Source organism: Conger conger, chromosome 19, assembly GCF_963514075.1.
Source record: "Conger conger chromosome 19, fConCon1.1, whole genome shotgun sequence".
Lineage (NCBI taxonomy): Eukaryota > Metazoa > Chordata > Actinopteri > Anguilliformes > Congridae > Conger > Conger conger.
In genome coordinates, this window is record NC_083778.1 from 21134224 (window position 1) to 21152436 (window position 18213).

An 18213-nucleotide genomic window follows, 5' to 3' on the forward strand; every position below is an offset into this window, starting at 1 on the left:
AGTATGTATGCATGTATGTGCTCAGCACGTTTAGAGGGATTTTCACAGATGTGAATGTGTCTTTTTTACAGTTCAAATGGTGTTGTATCATTGGGTTATGTGTGGGGGTATTGGATGGTAAAGATTTAGAAAATAATGAAATGACGAGAATCTTCAAAAATGTATTGTAAAGAAGAGTGAACAAAATTCACCTTTAAAATGGCATTAGGTTTGTTATGAAAGTGGAGGACAGTTGTTGCAAACATATTGGAGTAGTTTGTAGCAGTGGTTTTGTAGACATTGGTTGTCTTGCAGGTAATGTCAGACAGCGGTGGTGAAAATTTGGTGTAGTGCTGAATGTAATAGGTTTTTATTGGAAAAGGAGTGTCGGTTAGGAAACGTAGGGACACGTTTCAATTGTACTGACACATTGAGAGACATTGGGCCTTGGTCTTTTGCATGGCACTGTAAATGGAGCGGATATGAGGAGTTGAATTTATTGTAGCTTGTCAAGTATGGGTTTTGGTTAGACAGGGCAGTGTGCTGGAAGGTGAATGTTGACGGGGGGGGGGTAATGGATGATCCATTTTTTAGCTAAATGTTCATGCGACTACTAACAAACAAACTGAAAATGTAAGGGAAGAAGTGTGTAAACCGATTATATTTGACTTTTGCCAAGGGTGCTGGAACAAAGATGTGATTGATAGCAATAGTTTTGCTAGCCACATATTGTGTTGATGTTCTGTATTTGAACAGAGTCGGTGCAGTGATAGAGGGAGAGGTCAGGGGCTACTTGGGCAAAGATACATGTTAAGTATTCAGTCATAGCAGGACGTCCACATAGTGCAAGTCATGGGTGTGAGAACATAATGTATTGAATATTGGTGATGAAGACCTGGAGTGGTATGAAACATACACCTTGTAAAGGTTTTTGGTCCTTTGAATCCATAATGTGCATTTGTTGTATACAACTCTTGTAAATGAACTGTATTTTGGTGAAATTGGCAGATGACATTGTGTTGTCAAAGTGTGTCTGTAGAGTTGAGGCAGGCATCTGTAGCACTGCTGAGAAGTGTGGATGTAATGTTCCTGGTCATATTTGTGAGGGTAGTATTTGTGAGACTGTTTTGGCTGCAGAGTGTTGGCATTGACATTTTTTGGACAAGTGCAATAATCCAGTGTAGTTATGACTATTTAAGGGATAAGTTTTGTTGTATCATATTTTAAGTAGTGTTTGAATGTTTGGACAAAGTGGTGTTTGGGCTGGGTTTTGCAACATGGTGATGCTCTGTGTTTGTTGTGAATGTTTTGGATTATGGTGGGGATGTGATGTTTTGTAAGTGTTGTGATGTTTGAATAAAGTCTACTTTTGGTGTTGTGTGTTTGTGTAGTACTTTTGGCTGTGTTGTGTTTCAATTTTTTTTTTGTTTTTAATGTGGTCACTGTGTGTAAAGTGATTTTCAAATTTTGTGTCCACGTTGTTAAATTGAATGGAGAATGTGAAATATTAGCTTAATTAATTTTGCTGTTCTTGAGATATATTTTGAAAAAAAAAGGGGGGGGGGGTTGGCATGTCAAAAGACATTTTTCAAGTAGAAACTGGGGTTTTTGTAGAATTTGGAGTGTTCTATTTTGGACATTAAAGGAGGGGGAAAAAGTGTAGTCTTGACACTTTGTGTGTAGTTTCAGAATAGGAGTGAGTTTTGATTGTAATAACAGTACGAAGAGAAAAAGTCAGAATATGTGTTGTGACATTTGGTAATTTTGTGTTCATATTATTTATTTCATGGTTAATAAATTGGAAGCACTTTTGTTGTAGCATTTTCTTAACTAGTAGAGATGTAGGTTAAGAATATCTGCAATAAAGATCAAGTCAAATAGAGAATTTGCTGAGAAATGACTAAAAGACAGGTCTGGCTAGAAAATGACAACACATGATGATGTCAGTTGTTTGTTTGGTTAGCAGAGGGCTGACCCTCACAGTGTAGTTTGCGAGAACATCGAGGGAGGAGGAGGAGGAGGTGTTTGCCCAGACGGAGGTCAGCGGCACTGTCTCGGACAGGGTGTTCTGTGTCCAGGTGTTTCTCATTTCCTGTGTAATCAGGCCGGAGGGGCCCGTGATAGGCCAGGCGCACTGGGGAGCACTCGGGGGCAGCGGGAGGCTGTGATTGGCTGATTGGGTGGGGGGTATATGAGGCGGACAGAGAGCACAGCGGCAGCGGTGCGGCAGCGACTGTGTGGCCGAAGACGGTGTGGACAAAGACGAGGAGTCCGCCTGCGGAGTCAGCCGAGGAGGAGGCCGGGAGGCGCCCCGCTCTGCCCAAATTCACTCTTCTTTCTGGGGTAAGCTCTGTCGCTCGGTCCCTACGGGCTCCACACACTTCTTCACCCATCTTTCTGCCCGCAGCTACCCAGGAATCGAGCGGCTTCCGTCGGCCGCTCTACTACGATTCCCCCTCTCTGGACCCTGGATCACTTCCAACCTCCAACATCCAGGCCTGGTGAAGCCCCTTCCTAAAAGACACCATTCCTGGCTACTAACTTCCATCCTCTGCCCTCTACCAGGCCCCGTGGACCCGACTGCCCGACTCAGCTCTTCTCCAGTGGCCAGGCCTCCACCAACTCTGCTGGGCTTGGATCCTCCACATCCACCTGGAGAGCAGCCGGCTTCCAGCCATCCTCCTTCCACCGAACTCCCCCTGGCCACAGACAACGGGAACAGCAGTCAAACCAAATGCTAATATTGTCAATGTAACCTTGAGTCCAACAATAAAGTTGACTGTTGTGTCTGAGTCGGTCCATTCTGTATAAGCAAGACACACACACACACACTTACTTAGGAGGACTCCTGTCCAATAGGAGAACAGTACACCATAGCAGCCACACTATCCTGGGCTCTGACAGGTAGGGACACCCAGACCACAGCTAAAGACATCATCTTAAACAAACACAACACAACACAACACATCAACATATTACATTCAAATTACACAACAAAGTGCATAAGCAGGTATAAGTGCACTCAAACCCTAAAGGGAAGTACAGGTTCCAAAGTACCACAAGTGATTACATATATAAGAACTTCAACCCATTAAGAGATGAGAAGATAGATAGATAGATAGATAGATAGATAGATAGATAGATAGATAGATAGATAGATAGGTAAACACTAATTACTCACTCAGACTTCTTGGTTGGCAGACAAGAAACAAACACTTAAATGTCATTGCTAGCTAACTAACAAACAAACAAACAAACACATTTCAGTGACAACAGAACTACTTACTTACAACACAGAAGACCAAGAGTAGGACAAGAACAAGAGATCTCATCTCAGCAAGGTATTGAAGGAAGGAAATTGAGCAAAACTGAAGTCAATCACTTCCATTTGAACATGATACAAAACCTGGAGTTTTAGCTAACACTTTCAAATCTATAAATAAGTAAGTAAGTAAGTAAGTAAGTAAGTAAGTAAGTAAGTAAGTACATAAAGTAAGTAAGTAAGTTTTAACTAAATAAGTAAATAAGTAAGAAGCCAGAAATGAAATTCAATTCAACTACATGTAAACTTCAATTATACAGATAGATAGATAGATAGATAGATAGATAGATAGATAGATAGATGGAAAATAAATTACAACATAATTCTATGAAGGGTTAAGATAAGACACTCACTCCCAGGTGTAAAGTCATTCTGAAAACACCTCTTGACACACCACATTCATTTCAAACTCTTTTTTCGTCAGAAATACAGCAGAGTATAAGCAACCTGCACCTTCTGCCTAGTAGATAGATAGATAGATAGATAGATAGATAGATAGATAAGCCCTTCAGTTTCTGTGACACTCAACCTTGAGTTTACCAAATCCATATAGATCCACAAGAAAAACCACCTTCTCAATACAGTAATAAGTAAGTTACTCAGACAATGAAAATAATAAGTCATAATAAACAATACTTTATTTTACACCAAGTCAATTGTTCAACACCAATAAAGACACTGAAGGCACTTCAAAACCATATCCCTAACAAAATCACCAACCACAGGTGAGATAGATACAGCCATTGAGACAAATACATACAATCCTAGCCATCACATTAATAAACATTACAACAGGTCATTTTGTTTGTTAGTAAACATGTGCAATATATCTTAACAAATAAACCAAACTGTATACAACAATGTTCTTTGAATTACTTAGTCAAATTATCTGGTACATAGATAGCACAAGGATATATTCTGCAACCAAACTAAACCACTACTGCACAACTCATTCAGAAACCATTTACTGTTCACATCACACTGTAAGCTGCAATCAAACCAATGTCATACTGCTGCAACACACTGCACAAAGAACCACAACAGCCAGATAACATACAACAGCAATCAAATGCACAAAACACAGAGAGACACACACACACACACACAGGAAGATTCCATTTCTGCTAAACTAAACAACTTCAACATGGGTAAAAACCTATTTTTTTCCAGTTACAAAGATTCAGCTCATGTCTATTTGTGTGGGTTTTTTTTGGTTTGGTTTTTTTTACTCACTAACACATGCTTTACTCTGTCCATTCCTAAACCAAAACAACATTCAGCCAATATTCAAGTGCAACCACTTGTCATAACTGAATACACAGTATAACTTCACTTTTACCTTAAATGCTGCCATGTACCCCAAATGTTTTCACTCATTCAACAAACAGTGAACATTTCAAACTCTAATGTTGTTGCTTCTTTACCACATTGACATATTCCTGCTACAAACACATTAAACAGTGCATGATCAATTGCTACAATTGTTATTTGGCCAATCAACAACAGGCATCAACAACACACAGACCAAAATGCTGGGTACAACAGTCACCTTTATTTGTCACAAATCAAACCCCACATTGCCCACCACATTCAAGTCCCAAACACTGACACAATTCAAAGGGAGCACTTCCATACAGACACAGAGGAGAACACAACTACAGACAACACTACTGACAGTGTCTGGCCATCTGTGCTTACTGCACATACACAAACATACAAGTGGTACAGTTCAGAATACAGTCTGTGGACAAAAAAAGACACCGCACTGCAGGAAAGACAACACGACACAGGGACCAGACCGTGGCTGAATAAACACTGATAAATAACCTAATAAAGCTACATCTTTGTGGAATTAAACTCAAAATGACATGACATAACACCGTCAGGGACTTGCACATAAGCAACTTCTTACAACCGTTCAAAACATGACCTTCAACATGTCAACAACCTCACTTTTAGTACAACAACGACGACAACAACTACTCCCATTTTTGGTTGCATCACAGTTACCTACCCTCAGCACAGCTGATAAGAGGAAAAAATGCACAGCTCCAACACAGACACCACACTTCACCACACCATCCTGACAGACATCTTGTCCTGCTACCACAGTTCTGCCCAGTTCACCCACAACCCAGCACTGCCAGAAGCCTGGGAACAACACCTGGGAACAACAACGACAGAACAGTCAATCAAAGACAGTGTACAACCATCACATCACATGACAACCTTTTTTTTTTTTTTTTTTTTAAACTTTATTTCGTACAATTAAAATAAAATAAAAAATAAACAACAAAATAACAATGATAAGTCCCAAATGGAATAGGAAGAAGCAAAGCTTATCCAGTCCTATCCCAATCTTAACACTTAATATTTACAATTGTAGAAAAAACTAAAAAACAAACCAAAGTTTTTAGGTTTGTAAATTCATCAATTTCATCCTGTGGTATAATCAAACAAAAACGTTTACCACTAGCAAGTGGCACATTCTCCTTCTTTCACGTCTGTACCTTGTAAAAATATATTTTTTGTACATCTTTTTCAATTCCATTACATTTATACTCTGTTTAATTTTTTCCTCCAGACCATTCCACAACACCGCACCGCAAATCAAAACGCATACTTTTAATATTCCATATTTCATTCACCTCTTAAGTTGTATCCCCCCCCTCTCTCTCTGTGAACAGTCTTTGTATGTTACCAGGAAGCTGTTTATTTTTTGCTTTATATATTATTTGTGCGGTCTTGAATTCTACCACATCTCTGAACTTTAAGACTTTTAAAAACAGTATATTGGTGTGATCACGATATCCTACATTGTTAACTATCCGTATGGCTCTTTTTTGTAGTATGCATATTCATTGTGTATTGGTTTTGTAGGTGTTGCCCCATACTTCTACACAGTAATTCAGATATGGCAAAACAAGTGAACAATGCTCTCATTCAAAATGCGTCTTGCTTTTCCCAACACTCCAATGCTCGTGCCACTTTTGCTTTCACATATTTCATATGGGGTTTCCAGCAGATTTTGTGGTCTACAATCACACCCAGAAATTTATTTTCATACATTCGTTCTATATTTATATTATTGATCATCACTTTTACTCGTGTCTTTATTTTACGGTGTCCAAACAACATAAGTTTGGTTTTGTTCAGATTTAATGATCATTTATTCAAGTCAAACCAAATTTTTTAGTTTACTCATTTCTACTGTGACCACCTCCAAAAGCTGCTGCAGATTTTCCCCAGAACAGAAAATATTGGTGTCGTCCACAAATACAAATTTTCAGATTCTTCACACCTTACATATGTCATTTATGTATAATATAAATAATTTTGGACCCAATACTGACCCCTGTGGCACTCCACAAATAATTTCTAAACATATTCATTTCTTGTCGCCGATCTGTACAAATTCATGTCCGTTACCTATGTAGCTTTTCATCCGGTTGAGTACAACCCCTCCGATACCATACTTTTCCAGTTTATTGATAAATAAGTGATCATCTATTGTATCAAATGCTTTTTTTAAATCTATAAATACTCCTACTGCATACTTCTTGTTATCTATAGAACTGGTCATTTCTTCAGTTAACTCAATTAATGCCATCGATGTGGTTCTGTTCCATCTGAATCCATACTGACAATCAGCTAACAATTTATGCTTCTCAATGAAATTATCCAACCTGCTAGCAAACAGTTTTTCCAATATTTCAGAGAACTGAGAGAGTAAAGACACCGGCCTGTAATTAGTGAATTAATTTCCGTCTCCATCTTTGTATAGTGGAATAACTTTAGCCGTTTTCATTTTACCTGGAAACACACCTGTTTTGAAAGACAAATTACAAATATAAGTGAAGGGTTTTGGAATGGCTTCAATTACTTTCTTCATTACAGCCATATCAATGTTATTCCAGTCTGTAGACCTTTTATTCTTACATTTGCTAACAGTGTCAATAATCTCCTTTTCAGTAACAGCTTTCAAAAACATTGAGCTTGGATTGCTATCCAAGAAATCCTCAACCTTTCCCCCGTCTCACATCTCACACAACACTCAAACCGATACACATTAAATCCTGCTTCAAGGGAAAAAACTCTTGTACTTACATAAACACCCCCCCTCCTCACACTGCCACAAGATCCAGCACCCCGGGGCCCACACCACCACCGACTGCAAGGGACACAAACACACAGGAATGGGAACAGCACAGCGTACCATCAGTAACACATGCCTCATCGTTATATTTATTTCTAATCTTTACATCAAAATCCTGATTTACACTTCTTACTTATTAAAATTGTCCATACAATTCAATGCTGACGTATGACTACTCAAAAGTGAATTACACATCAACTATGACGACTAAAAATACAATTCATCGGGGACATTTCATTGACGACGACTTCCAATTCAATTAGACATCTTCATTTCTTATTCTCTCTAGTAAACATTACTTCTCTATTATGAACTAATGACACCGTTACACTTCCCGCCATTAAAAGATAACATGGCTAGCCTTACTCAAACTCCTGCACTTACTCTCCACACGTCTTCACAACGACTAATGCAAATCCACCACGGTGGGCTACTAATCAACACCGTCACTCACATGAGCAGATCACAGCCAAAAACACCGCTCTACTCATCAATTAGCACTACATTCCAAAAGCCAGCCGTTGGCATTTCAAGTGCAAGTCACCAAATAAACGAAAACGGGAAAACTCACGAGCAAACTAGCAAGCGACAACATACATTTTGCCGCACAAAAATGTACTCACTTCCACACCAGACTCCCCTGTAGGCTACTGACAAAACCGAGGCCGAGGCCATACACCTGTTCATTAAGACTTCACGCATCGCACACCTGAGGTCAACACACACTAACGAGCCGCCATTTTACAACAGAACAAACCGCTTAAAGGGACCGGCGTCACAACAGACGCACGCGACTAACATCCACTGCATCCTGACTGTTTTCAAACCCCCGTTCATTCTCTCACTGTGTCGCTAACTCTCATTTAAATATGGCCAATGTAAACGGCATTCCTCCCTACTCCAATACAAGTACATATCAACATAATATCAAAACAATACTTAAAATAGAAAAAAAAAACATTTCATATAACGCTATACATTATAACTGTCATTATTGTACAGGCGTGTTGTACACAAAACCATTTCACATTACCATTACATATTGGACAAAATGACTGCGGCTCTTTGGGAAAATAACGTGTTGCCTAGGGACAATGAAACCAGTCATAAGTAAATCCTCCGGCTACACAACTCTTCCGATATCAGTCCTCCTTTAACACAATTGTAAACACATCCGCAACGCTAATTCATTACATTGCCATTATCCAGCTGCAATCCCCATCATTACACGGCACAATTAACAATACAATCTTACTTTTACGAGAAGTTCACTCCATTTTTTTCAAAGAAAATATCATGGTTTAACTGCCCGTTCTTGCTCTTCTGTCAGCTTACACAGTTTCCATCGTAGTGTGGTGGTCTCCGGCAAAAAAACATTATGTACTCCATCCGTTGGCTACAATGCCGAGTCTAAAACGTCCAAGGCATCTAACGACGCTAGCTTACTAACAACTTTGTACACTGAGAAAACGAACTACAATAGCCTACATAGCTCAAGCGTGATTCCTTGTTACATGTCAACTGTAGCGAAGAGGAACTGTGATCATTCAGGAAAAACTCCAGTCAATAACGGGAAACAAAATACATTGAAAGCACAACCTGGCAGACAGGTGTGCCGTTTTCTTTCTAAACATCTCTAAAGCGTATACGTTCAATACAAAGACATGAACAATGAAAATCTGCATTATAGAAAACCCTACATATGTCATTCCGTCTAGCGAATGACACTGGACACGCTACATAAACGTTATCCCACATGACATAATTGACAAGAAATAAGTTTGAACTTCAATCAGCCAATTGCTTAGAATGGCTATAAAAACCTCGACCTACAACGATTACATTTGTATTTTGATATAAAATACACACATTTTAATGAAAATGCTTTTTATGCCATATAGTCCGACTCTGTATTTTTCCATAGTGTACCACTGAGTAATACGGGTGAATAACAAAATCTACACATTTTACTGACCTTTTTCCACAGCTTGGGAGTCAGAAGATTCTGCACGATGCAAATTCCTGTTAAACACTTTGCTCCTGACGATCTGTTATCCAGGAGGACATCGGTTGAACCTCCAGGACCGACAAAGGGCACTGAAGGCTAAACATCCATGCAACATCTTCGTATTTTCACCCATATAATTATACCAATAGATTACATGCAAGTTTTTATTGTATCGGCATGCTGCTGCACAGCTATCCCGTATGACATTGTGCTAATTTCAACTCTAATAGCACCTTATATGTGTCGTTCTCAAAATAAGGTTTCGTATCATTTAACACACGAAAGAGTATTGAACACCTAAATCAGATAGCCTAAATCTATTGCCCTGCAAGAGACAATAACATTACATCACAAGGCATTTAGCAGACGCTCTTATCCAGAGCGATGTACAATGAAGTGCAGATCAAACACAGGAACAAGTGTGATGAGGACAGTACAGTCCCGAGTCCTAATTACTTTTTTTGGCCATTATTCCTAAAACAGACCAACTCATCCTGAACAGGATGAGCGGTCAAACATTGGCAACACAGCATTCTTAATACAGCTACAACTTTTCTCTACCTTTGGGGGAAATGAGCTTCTCAGACCTACTCAAAGCCACTAAAGGAAACAACTGTTAAACAGTTTAACGTCTTTAACCATCTGAAGGAAACCATTTTGTTATTCCAATGACATTTTCTTTACCTCTTTAGCAAAACAAAAAAAACCTGGATCCTTTACAATGCATTTGGTTCAAGTTTCAGTTGGAACTTCACTATGATCCAGTAACAAATGTGTTCACTAGTCAAATGCCTTGTTTATCACAGCACTACATACAGCTTGCGTGAACAATGCACTTCAACATTAAACCAAACCGAGGATTACCCATCGTCGCATGACTTCAAACTACAGTCATTCTTCGTAATAACACACAGCTTCTGTAATATCCCCGATCGACAACTACATTAAATGCCAATTTGGTCACAAAAAACACCTCTAAAATAGGTAGTTCAACATTTATTCATATTTACAAGACTCAAAATGACTTCTTTTACAGACTGTCCACATGAAGACTGGGAAGAACACTGCGGTTAGGAACATTTCGTATCCCCAGTACTTCGTGTGTTAAATCGGCCATTTCCATTGATTAGGAGGGGCTTCCTCAACCAGGGGTTCCCATGGTTTCCACTCCAGCATCTTCCTGGAGAGAAACAGCTCGCTTTCTGCCTGAAAAGTGCACGTTACACATCAAGTATTAATCGATATTCATCAATTAAGACACCTTATTCCAATTAACAAGGCATACAAGCAATACACATTTCTCACATTTACACTTTTTCCTAGCATCTCTCATGGATTCAGTCATTTGGGCCTTCCCTGCAGATAGTCCGCTTAACAAGCACACCTCTGACGTTTCAACCCCACAGGGCTCACAAGCTCCCACTCATGTACCCCTAGGCCACAGGCTGCCTACTGATGCCTTATGAGATGTACTGGCCATCTCATGAGTCCAATGACAGCAGCGCAGCTCACAGGAATGAACAGTCTGCATACAGATAGCAGGCCACTGTACCTGTGAAATGACCTCCTCTATCTGCCCACAGTTGATCTTCTGCTCCAGCTTCTGGACATCAGACTCCTACAAAGAGGACACACAAACATGGGGACATTTTACCACAACGTTTCAGCTACTGTTTCTGTTCTTCATATTGTGAAAAGGAGAAGCGCTACAGCCGGTGAGCTGCAGTGTACCGTTTCATGATAATACTGACAAGTTACAATCCTCACACTGACTCGCTTGTTTCAACCTGTCAATATACTGGGCCCAAGAAAGCAAACCTTTTTGGTTTCTTCAATCACTGTAACATCACCCAGTACAGCCTTCCAAAAACCCTCAGACAGCACTGACTTTTTAACAACTGAGTTCAAACAGCCTCCCCAACTTAAAAAAAAAAAAACAATTTCAACAGCTCATATCTCGAAACACTGCAGCATCGCCAATCAATCGGTTGAAAGCGCTAAGAATGGTTTACATCGCTAAGCGGCACAACTCTTCAGTTAGCTGACATTTCCGGTCGCTGAGACACGGTGCGAAACGAAGTCTCGCCGACCCTGCCTACCGTTCGGACGTGGTTCATCCTCTCGTTGACGATCTCCTCCGTGTACTTGCGGTAAGCAGCGTCCTGGGGCATCTTTTGCACAGAGGCCAGGATCTTGGTGTAGAGCACCCTCAGTCGCTGAACAAACAAACAACATTACATCACCGGCCTATACGTTAACGTTTTAAGTTCATACTTTCATACATTAAGTTACATCGACGCGCTGTCTCCCTGTGATCGACGTCAACAACGCCCGGGACCCGCCCCCATTGGCACAGACTCTTATCCCGCCCCCGTAGACTTTACATTTTGCACATACCCCTCTTCAGTATCATCTTCCATTGTACATTTTTATTTTTTATTTAGATTTTCCTTCCAGTTCATTTTATATCTATGTTTCTATTTTTTGTATTATTCTTTATGTTGTCTGCATGCACCCACTAACCACAGCAAATTCCTTGTATGTCAAAACTACTTGGCGAATAAAGTGAAATTGACCAATCCTCTACAATTTATCTGGGTCACTTCAAAACATAATCGGATGTAATATAGACAGTCATATGCAATAGTGCAATGGGTACTCTGTGTACGAGGACAGAACTAGCTATTGTCAATAAAAACTGAATTGAGGTTACACCGTCAGCTATACTTTCAGCTCTGGCGGTGTCCGACATGCATAATTTTGCTTATCACCCACCTCGTGTGGATTCTGGGATACGGCCAGGCCCACCAAGCCCGTGGTCTGTGAAATAAAGCTTCAATTAACGCAGAGTCGACAAACACAATTATTTCAACACACCTAAATCACAAATGATCTAGTAGCATCAATATCACGTAAAGGGCTACGGGTTACCTGTTCCCATATGGCCCAAAGTATACTATCGCTTGTTACTTCATTAGTTACATACCACGCCATTATGTATATTAGTAATTTAGCTAGGTATTATAACCATATAGCTAACCACCTTCGTTATTCATGTAGCGTTAGCTTGTTATCCAACCGAGCTACCGGTAGCAATCACTATGTAGCTAGCTAGCTAATAAGCTGCTCTTAGTCCACAGCAAAATTGTTTGATAAAAAAAACCCATTTCGCTTTCTACAAACAACTTACAAATTCATTCAGTCAGCTAGCTAACGTTATTTAAAATGGTTAACATTCAACAGCAAACTAATGCTAGTCTAACGTTACGTTATACTAATGCTACGATTGAGGACTGTTTGGATACCGTGTCATTCGCATACATTACGAGATACAACAAAAAATGGTGACGGGGGTTTAAACACTTTTCTCAAAAGCTACACACTTACTGATTACCACTTCTCAAATCATAAAAAAGAAAACCGCAACACCGTAAACAATGAAAAACTAACAACACATATGACCTCCAATCCTACCTTCTTTAACAGGCCAGCCATGACTGCGCGCAAAGGATTCTGGGTCTGCAGACAAAATAGTAGATCCCGGACCCAATGATTGCAGCGTATCCAGGGTCCGGTGCAGAAGAAACGCCCCGATTGAAGTTTTTTGTAGTCTGACTTCACCTACGGAAATTGGACAGTACTTTTACATTTAAACTAATATTTACACTAAACCAGTGACTGATTTCTTTTTAAGACAGATCTTTTTTTTTTTTTCTCTCATTGCTATTCATCCCTTCACATTTAGGTACCCGTTATGGATGCTCTAGAGCTTAACAAAAAGTACTAAATAAACAAAAAAAACCTCCATAAACTGGCTTCATGCACCATTGAGCAGCTCCCATAGGAACCCACAGAACCGGTACGTGACAGCTGCCTCCAATTCCTACACATGTATTGTTATCTTGAACCGACTGATCAACTCAGTTCATGACACAGTTAACTCACCTGGGGGGTCTGAATCGGTCGCTCATTATTCAGGCAAAACCAAAAAGCAGCACACCCTGCAGCTCTGCAGGACCAGGGTCGCCAACCCCTGACGAGCCCTGAGCCTGCACTCTGTGCAGTTCAGTGCAGTGCCGTTCAGTACAGTGCAAAAGGCACGTCCTCTACCCTGGGAGGAAAAGGAGTCCTGGGACAGCTGACCGTCTGGTTCCTGTAAACACTCTGCGGCATCACCAAGCTGGACACGTCTGCATCTTACCCATCATGCCCTGCAGGATCGGCACGGGGGCATGGAGCCATCAATTTCTTTGCTACTTCTTTGACACAGTTCAAAAGAATCATCGAGGAAAAAGATCATCGTTATGTTCCGAGTCCTGTATTGGCCACCGGTGGTCAACAACCGAACGTCACACCTTAAAACGCAAACTCACAAGGAAAGAAACTGCAACAAACATACAAATGTCTGTAAATATTAACATTTATTTTAAGTATACAATTTAGTATTCCATTGTTTTCCCAACCTATTTTAAGATCTCAAGTCAGTATTGTGGTTCCTTAAATGCAGCACAACCCACCAGGAAGATTGTAAAACTCAGATGTACAACACTGTTAAAACAGCATTCATTACAACACAAAAGGATCAATAGTGTTCTGCACACACTCTTATCTTGCATGTGGTTATCAGGTTCCTTAAAAGCAGCTTGCGGATGAAGATTAAGTTTAGCTCGCTGCTCTCGACTGCAGCCGACGGTATTAAAACGCAACACTTATGTAACAGTAAGTTGCAAGTTCCTTTTTAACTGAAATAAAGATGACCTGTCTTTTTTCTTTTTGCTTAAGATGAACACTGACCTGATTTCCGACAGCAATCTCATTCTTCCGATTGCTACGGTAAAAAGAAACTTAAAAATCGTTTCTGTGAAAAATTATGAAATATACAAGATGAAGTGAAAATAAACGACCCAGAAAAAAAAAAAAGTATCCCAAGAAATGTCAGTCTCCTGTGTGAGGCAGAGTGTCTCCAGGCCCTGTGTCTGTAGTGGATCCTCCCGGTCAGTCAGCTAGCCTCACACGCTTGTAGTGAATTTCCTTTTTTTTTCTTTTTTTTTGATTCGTGCAAAAATATAACAGCCTCAAACTCTGTGTAAATGTACACTGGAAATGATGGGCTAGATTTTCCAATAGCTCATTCATAAGAAAAAAATAGTGCTAAACTAGGATTTCAATAAGAAAATGTAAGATACCGTACAGTAGGGTATGAAAATAGTGTTATCTGGAATTAACGAACAATGACAACATTAAAGACTCTCTCCGCTCGCGTAACAAGTCTCCCTTTCCTGCACAGACAGACAGACCAACGAAACATGACACATTAAAATCTACAAATCAAAGAGAATTTGTCATGATGTAAAATTGCACATGTTAATCCAGAAAAAAATAACCATTACAGAAATGGACATGACAAACCTTTACAGATTAAATGAGGTATTGCACAGATTAATAACAATAAAAAAGCAAAACAAAAAATAAACAATAAACACAAAAACAATAACAAAAGAGGCAAAAATATACAGCAAACCGCTAACATTTACATTATACTTTGAATAAGATTTTGAAAGACGGGAACATTTTAGTGTCTTCATTTTTGGGGCGAGAGGGGCTCAGTCATCCCACTCGTCATCATCCTCAAAGTCTTCCTCCTCATCGTCATCCTCATCCTCATCTGCGGAAACGCAAGCACACTGAGCATCTCAGAAAGACAAACGTCCACCTGTTCCTCTGCCCTCAGACGGAGGGGGCACAGAGCCGTCTGCACGTGGGCACCAGGATCACACGCCCTTACACTGCTCACGGTTTCATCTACAATCCAGCGCCCGTTCCCAAGTTCTCATAGGGTCCCAGTCATTTGTGGGTCCCATGCATGCATCCATATGCCCTCAAACAGGACGTATGCATGGGGTCACAAATCTCAAACAGGCTCAGGTGCAAGCACATCTGGTTATTTTGGGGTACTGGATGCTGTCACCAGGACAGAAACAGAGATAATGTTAGATGCCGCTGAATGTTACATTTACATTTACATTTTTGTCATTTGGCAGACGCTCTTAATCCAACACATCCACAACTACTAAAATACACATGAACAGCTGTTCCAAACATACAGTCATCAGAAGTGCAATTCTATTTTTGATTTTTTTGCCTTAGACAAGAGGGATAGTGATATCGGAACACAAAGTAGGACTAAGGTACAGTTTGAAAAGGTGTGTTTTTAGTCTGTGTCAAAATAGGGGGAGGGATTCTGCTGTCCTGACCGTGGTAGGCAAGTCATTCCACCACTGAGGAACCAGAACGGAAAACAGGCGTGAACGTGCAGCTGGACCGCCAGGTGCTCGTAGTGAGGGAACCATAAGGCGACCAGAGCTGGCAGACCGGAGTGGTCTAGCTGGGGAATAGGGAGTGATTAAGGATTGGATGTTGTCACAAGGAAAGAGAGCGAGACAGAGAGATGATGTCACAGGCTGCACAATGTCGTCACTAGGACAGAGAGATCATGTCACAGGCTGTGTGATGTCACTGGGACAGAGAGATGATGTCACAAGATGCAGAATGTTGTCACTAGGACAGAGAGATGATGTCACAGGCTGTGCCATGTCAGTCACAGGCTGCGTGACGTCACTGGGACAGCGATGATGTCACAGGCGGGTACCTGAGGAGTGGATAGCCTTGCTCCTCTTCTGCATCACCTCCATGAGTGCCCCCACGATGCCCGCGGAGGGAGCTGGGGTGGGAGGGGCCGAGTCGGGGCCGTCAGTCACCTGACACACAGACACACACAGATCAGCCCACATTTTAGACACAAATTCATTACTGTCACAAGTGTGTTGTTTACAGAGCAATTTCAGTCATTTTCATTTATGAACTCCAGCCCTGCATCTCAGTTTTACTGTGAGAAAGTCCTGTAGCGCACACACCTGTACCCCTGCCCTGTACGTGATTTCGGGGTACAGGGGCGTACACACTCACAGTTTTCAGCTGGATGCCCTGTAGCACACACACACACACACACACACACACACACTCACAGTTTTCAGCTGGATGCCCTGGCGTATTTGGTCTAGGAGCGCGTCCCTCCCGGTGCTGGACACGGGCCGGCTGCCTGGCTCCACCCTCTTCAGCTGGGTGCCCCCGCGGATCTGCTCCAGCAGCGCGGACTTGCCCTGGGGCGAGGGCAGCGGCTCACCCCCTCCGTTCTGGGGGTGGGGCGGCGGGGGCGGGCCCGGGGGAGGGGGCCCAGGCGGAGGAGGCGGGGGCGGGGGCGGCGGCGGGGGGCCCTGGGGGGAGATGGAGGAGGGCGGGGGCGGAGGCGGGGGCGGGGGCGCGGCGGGGGCCAGGGACGCGTGAGAGGGCGGAGGAGGGGGAGGGTGGTGGCCCCTCATTGGGGGCGGTGGGGGAGGAGGGGCCCCCATGCCCAGTCTGGAGGGGGGCGGGGGCGGGGGGGCCGAGGTGGGGGCTCGGGACGGGGGCGGCGGGGGCGGGGCTCCTCTGCCTCGCGCCGGGGGGGGAGGGGGCGGCGGGGGCCCCGAACTGTGAGGAGGGGGAGGGGGGGGCGCGCCACCCCTGGAAGGGGGAGGTGGGGGCGCTGAGAGAGAGAGGGGGGGAGAGAGAGAGAGAGAGAGAGAGAGAGGGGGGGGAGAGACAGAGGGGTTACAACAATTCACAGAATAATACCATTTCTCACACATGCCACTTAAAGCACAGGTGTAAAAATCTAGTCCTGGAGGGCCGTAGTGTCTGCTGGTTTTTGAGGTGTTATGGGTTCATTTAAGTCATTGAATGGTTAAAGTATCCACACGCCTTGTTCTCTAGGCCTTCATTGGCCTTAATTGGCAGCTGATTGAAAGGAAACCACAAAAACCCGCAGACACTGCGGCCCCCTGGGGGTTCAGTTTGACACCCCTGACTTAAAGGCTCATCATTCTGAAAGCATTAAAGCCAACAGCAGGAGCATTCACCCAGTTTATGTTCGTGTGTGCATGTGTGTGCGTGCTCGAAACAGGTTTCTTCACGTTGGTGACCCTTTCACCACTAGGGGGCACTCTCTTCATTTCTATTCAAGACAGCTTGGGGATGACACTGTGCCAAAGGCAGGTGGATTTGCGATTTGGGTGGCCAGGCCTTGAATTAAACCCGCTGAAATGAGGATTCAGCACCTCTGCTGTTACAGGTGCCACAGAGCCGTCAAAACGCTCCAAAATAAGCACTGACTTACCAGCACAGATCTGTACAATCCCGCCAACGTTTACAAAAACATTTATAGAATAAAAACATATTAAACTGCATCACAGCAACCACGCCAGACACACGCGTGTAGGAGAGCACACGCCACCGCACACACGTGCAGAGGAGAGGGGGCGGTACCTACCGCACCACCTGGGCGGACCTGGGGACAGACCACACCTGTGAGCTCACCTGACCACACCCAACACTACAGTGCATTCCCACCAATCACCTCTCAGAGATCGCGTCGTCATTAAAGCACGACTGTAAAAGCGATGTGCATTGTGACCAATCAGAAGTGACCTCTTAAGAGATGACATCATTAGGCCACCGTCATAGGAAGGAGATCCCAGGACAGGGTCTCTCCAAACTAAACATCACACATTCCCAAAATGGAGGACCATATGTGCACGTGTGTGTGTGTGTGTATGTGAGAGTGTGTGTGTGTGTGTGTGAGCGTGTGAGCGTGTGAGCGTGTGAGCGAGTGAGCGAGTGAGCGAGTGAGCGAGTGAGCGAGTGTGTGTGTGT

At 42.5% G+C, this 18213-nt stretch overlaps 2 protein-coding genes and 1 long non-coding RNA gene across 5 annotated transcripts in view; all 3 read right to left on the bottom strand.

The window, feature by feature from the left end:
* Positions 1–3975: 3975 nt before the first annotated feature.
* On the bottom strand, positions 3976–8277 carry LOC133119322 (uncharacterized). Its single transcript, XR_009706507.1, has 3 exons — positions 8081–8277; positions 7409–7472; positions 3976–5465 (listed from the first exon to the last, which is right to left on the bottom strand). It is a non-coding gene; the product is annotated as an uncharacterized LOC133119322 (long non-coding RNA).
* A 2169-nt stretch (positions 8278–10446) lies between these two features.
* Positions 10447–13590, bottom strand: ndufa5 (NADH:ubiquinone oxidoreductase subunit A5). The gene is made up of 6 exons (XM_061229717.1): positions 13411–13590; positions 12940–13086; positions 12241–12285; positions 11565–11681; positions 11018–11083; positions 10447–10671 (listed from the first exon to the last, which is right to left on the bottom strand). The coding sequence occupies exons 2-6, from the start codon at positions 12958–12960 to the stop codon at positions 10570–10572; spliced, it is 351 nt and encodes a 116-aa protein (XP_061085701.1). The 5' UTR covers positions 12961–13086; positions 13411–13590; the 3' UTR covers positions 10447–10569.
* A 277-nt stretch (positions 13591–13867) lies between these two features.
* The window catches only part of LOC133119192 (actin nucleation-promoting factor WASL-like), a 19102-nt gene continuing 14756 nt past the window's right edge, over positions 13868–18213 (bottom strand). For 2 of the 3 annotated variants that reach the window (XM_061229671.1, XM_061229669.1), the window contains 4 exons: positions 17831–17848; positions 16491–17047; positions 16115–16223; positions 13868–15130 (listed from right to left, as the gene is read on the bottom strand). In XM_061229671.1, the coding sequence (XP_061085655.1) occupies positions 15069–15130; positions 16115–16223; positions 16491–17047; positions 17831–17848 (746 nt within the window). In that variant the 3' untranslated portion in view covers positions 13868–15068. The remainder of the gene's footprint in view (positions 15131–16114; positions 16224–16490; positions 17048–17830; positions 17849–18213) is intronic. The other variant, XM_061229670.1, reaches the window with a different exon arrangement.

What these genes read in the sequence shown, in the direction of transcription:
- ndufa5 (XM_061229717.1), bottom strand. Translation starts at nt 12,960, where the DNA reads ATGGCTGGCCTGTTAAAGAAG. An exon ending in TGGCTGGCCTGTTAAAGAAG is followed by an intron (nt 12,286 to 12,939) that starts GTAGGATTGGAG and finishes TTTATTTCACAG; the next exon opens with ACCACGGGCTTGGTGGGCCT. An exon ending in GGATGAACCACGTCCGAACG is followed by an intron (nt 11,084 to 11,564) that starts GTAGGCAGGGTC and finishes TCCTCTTTGTAG; the next exon opens with GAGTCTGATGTCCAGAAGCT.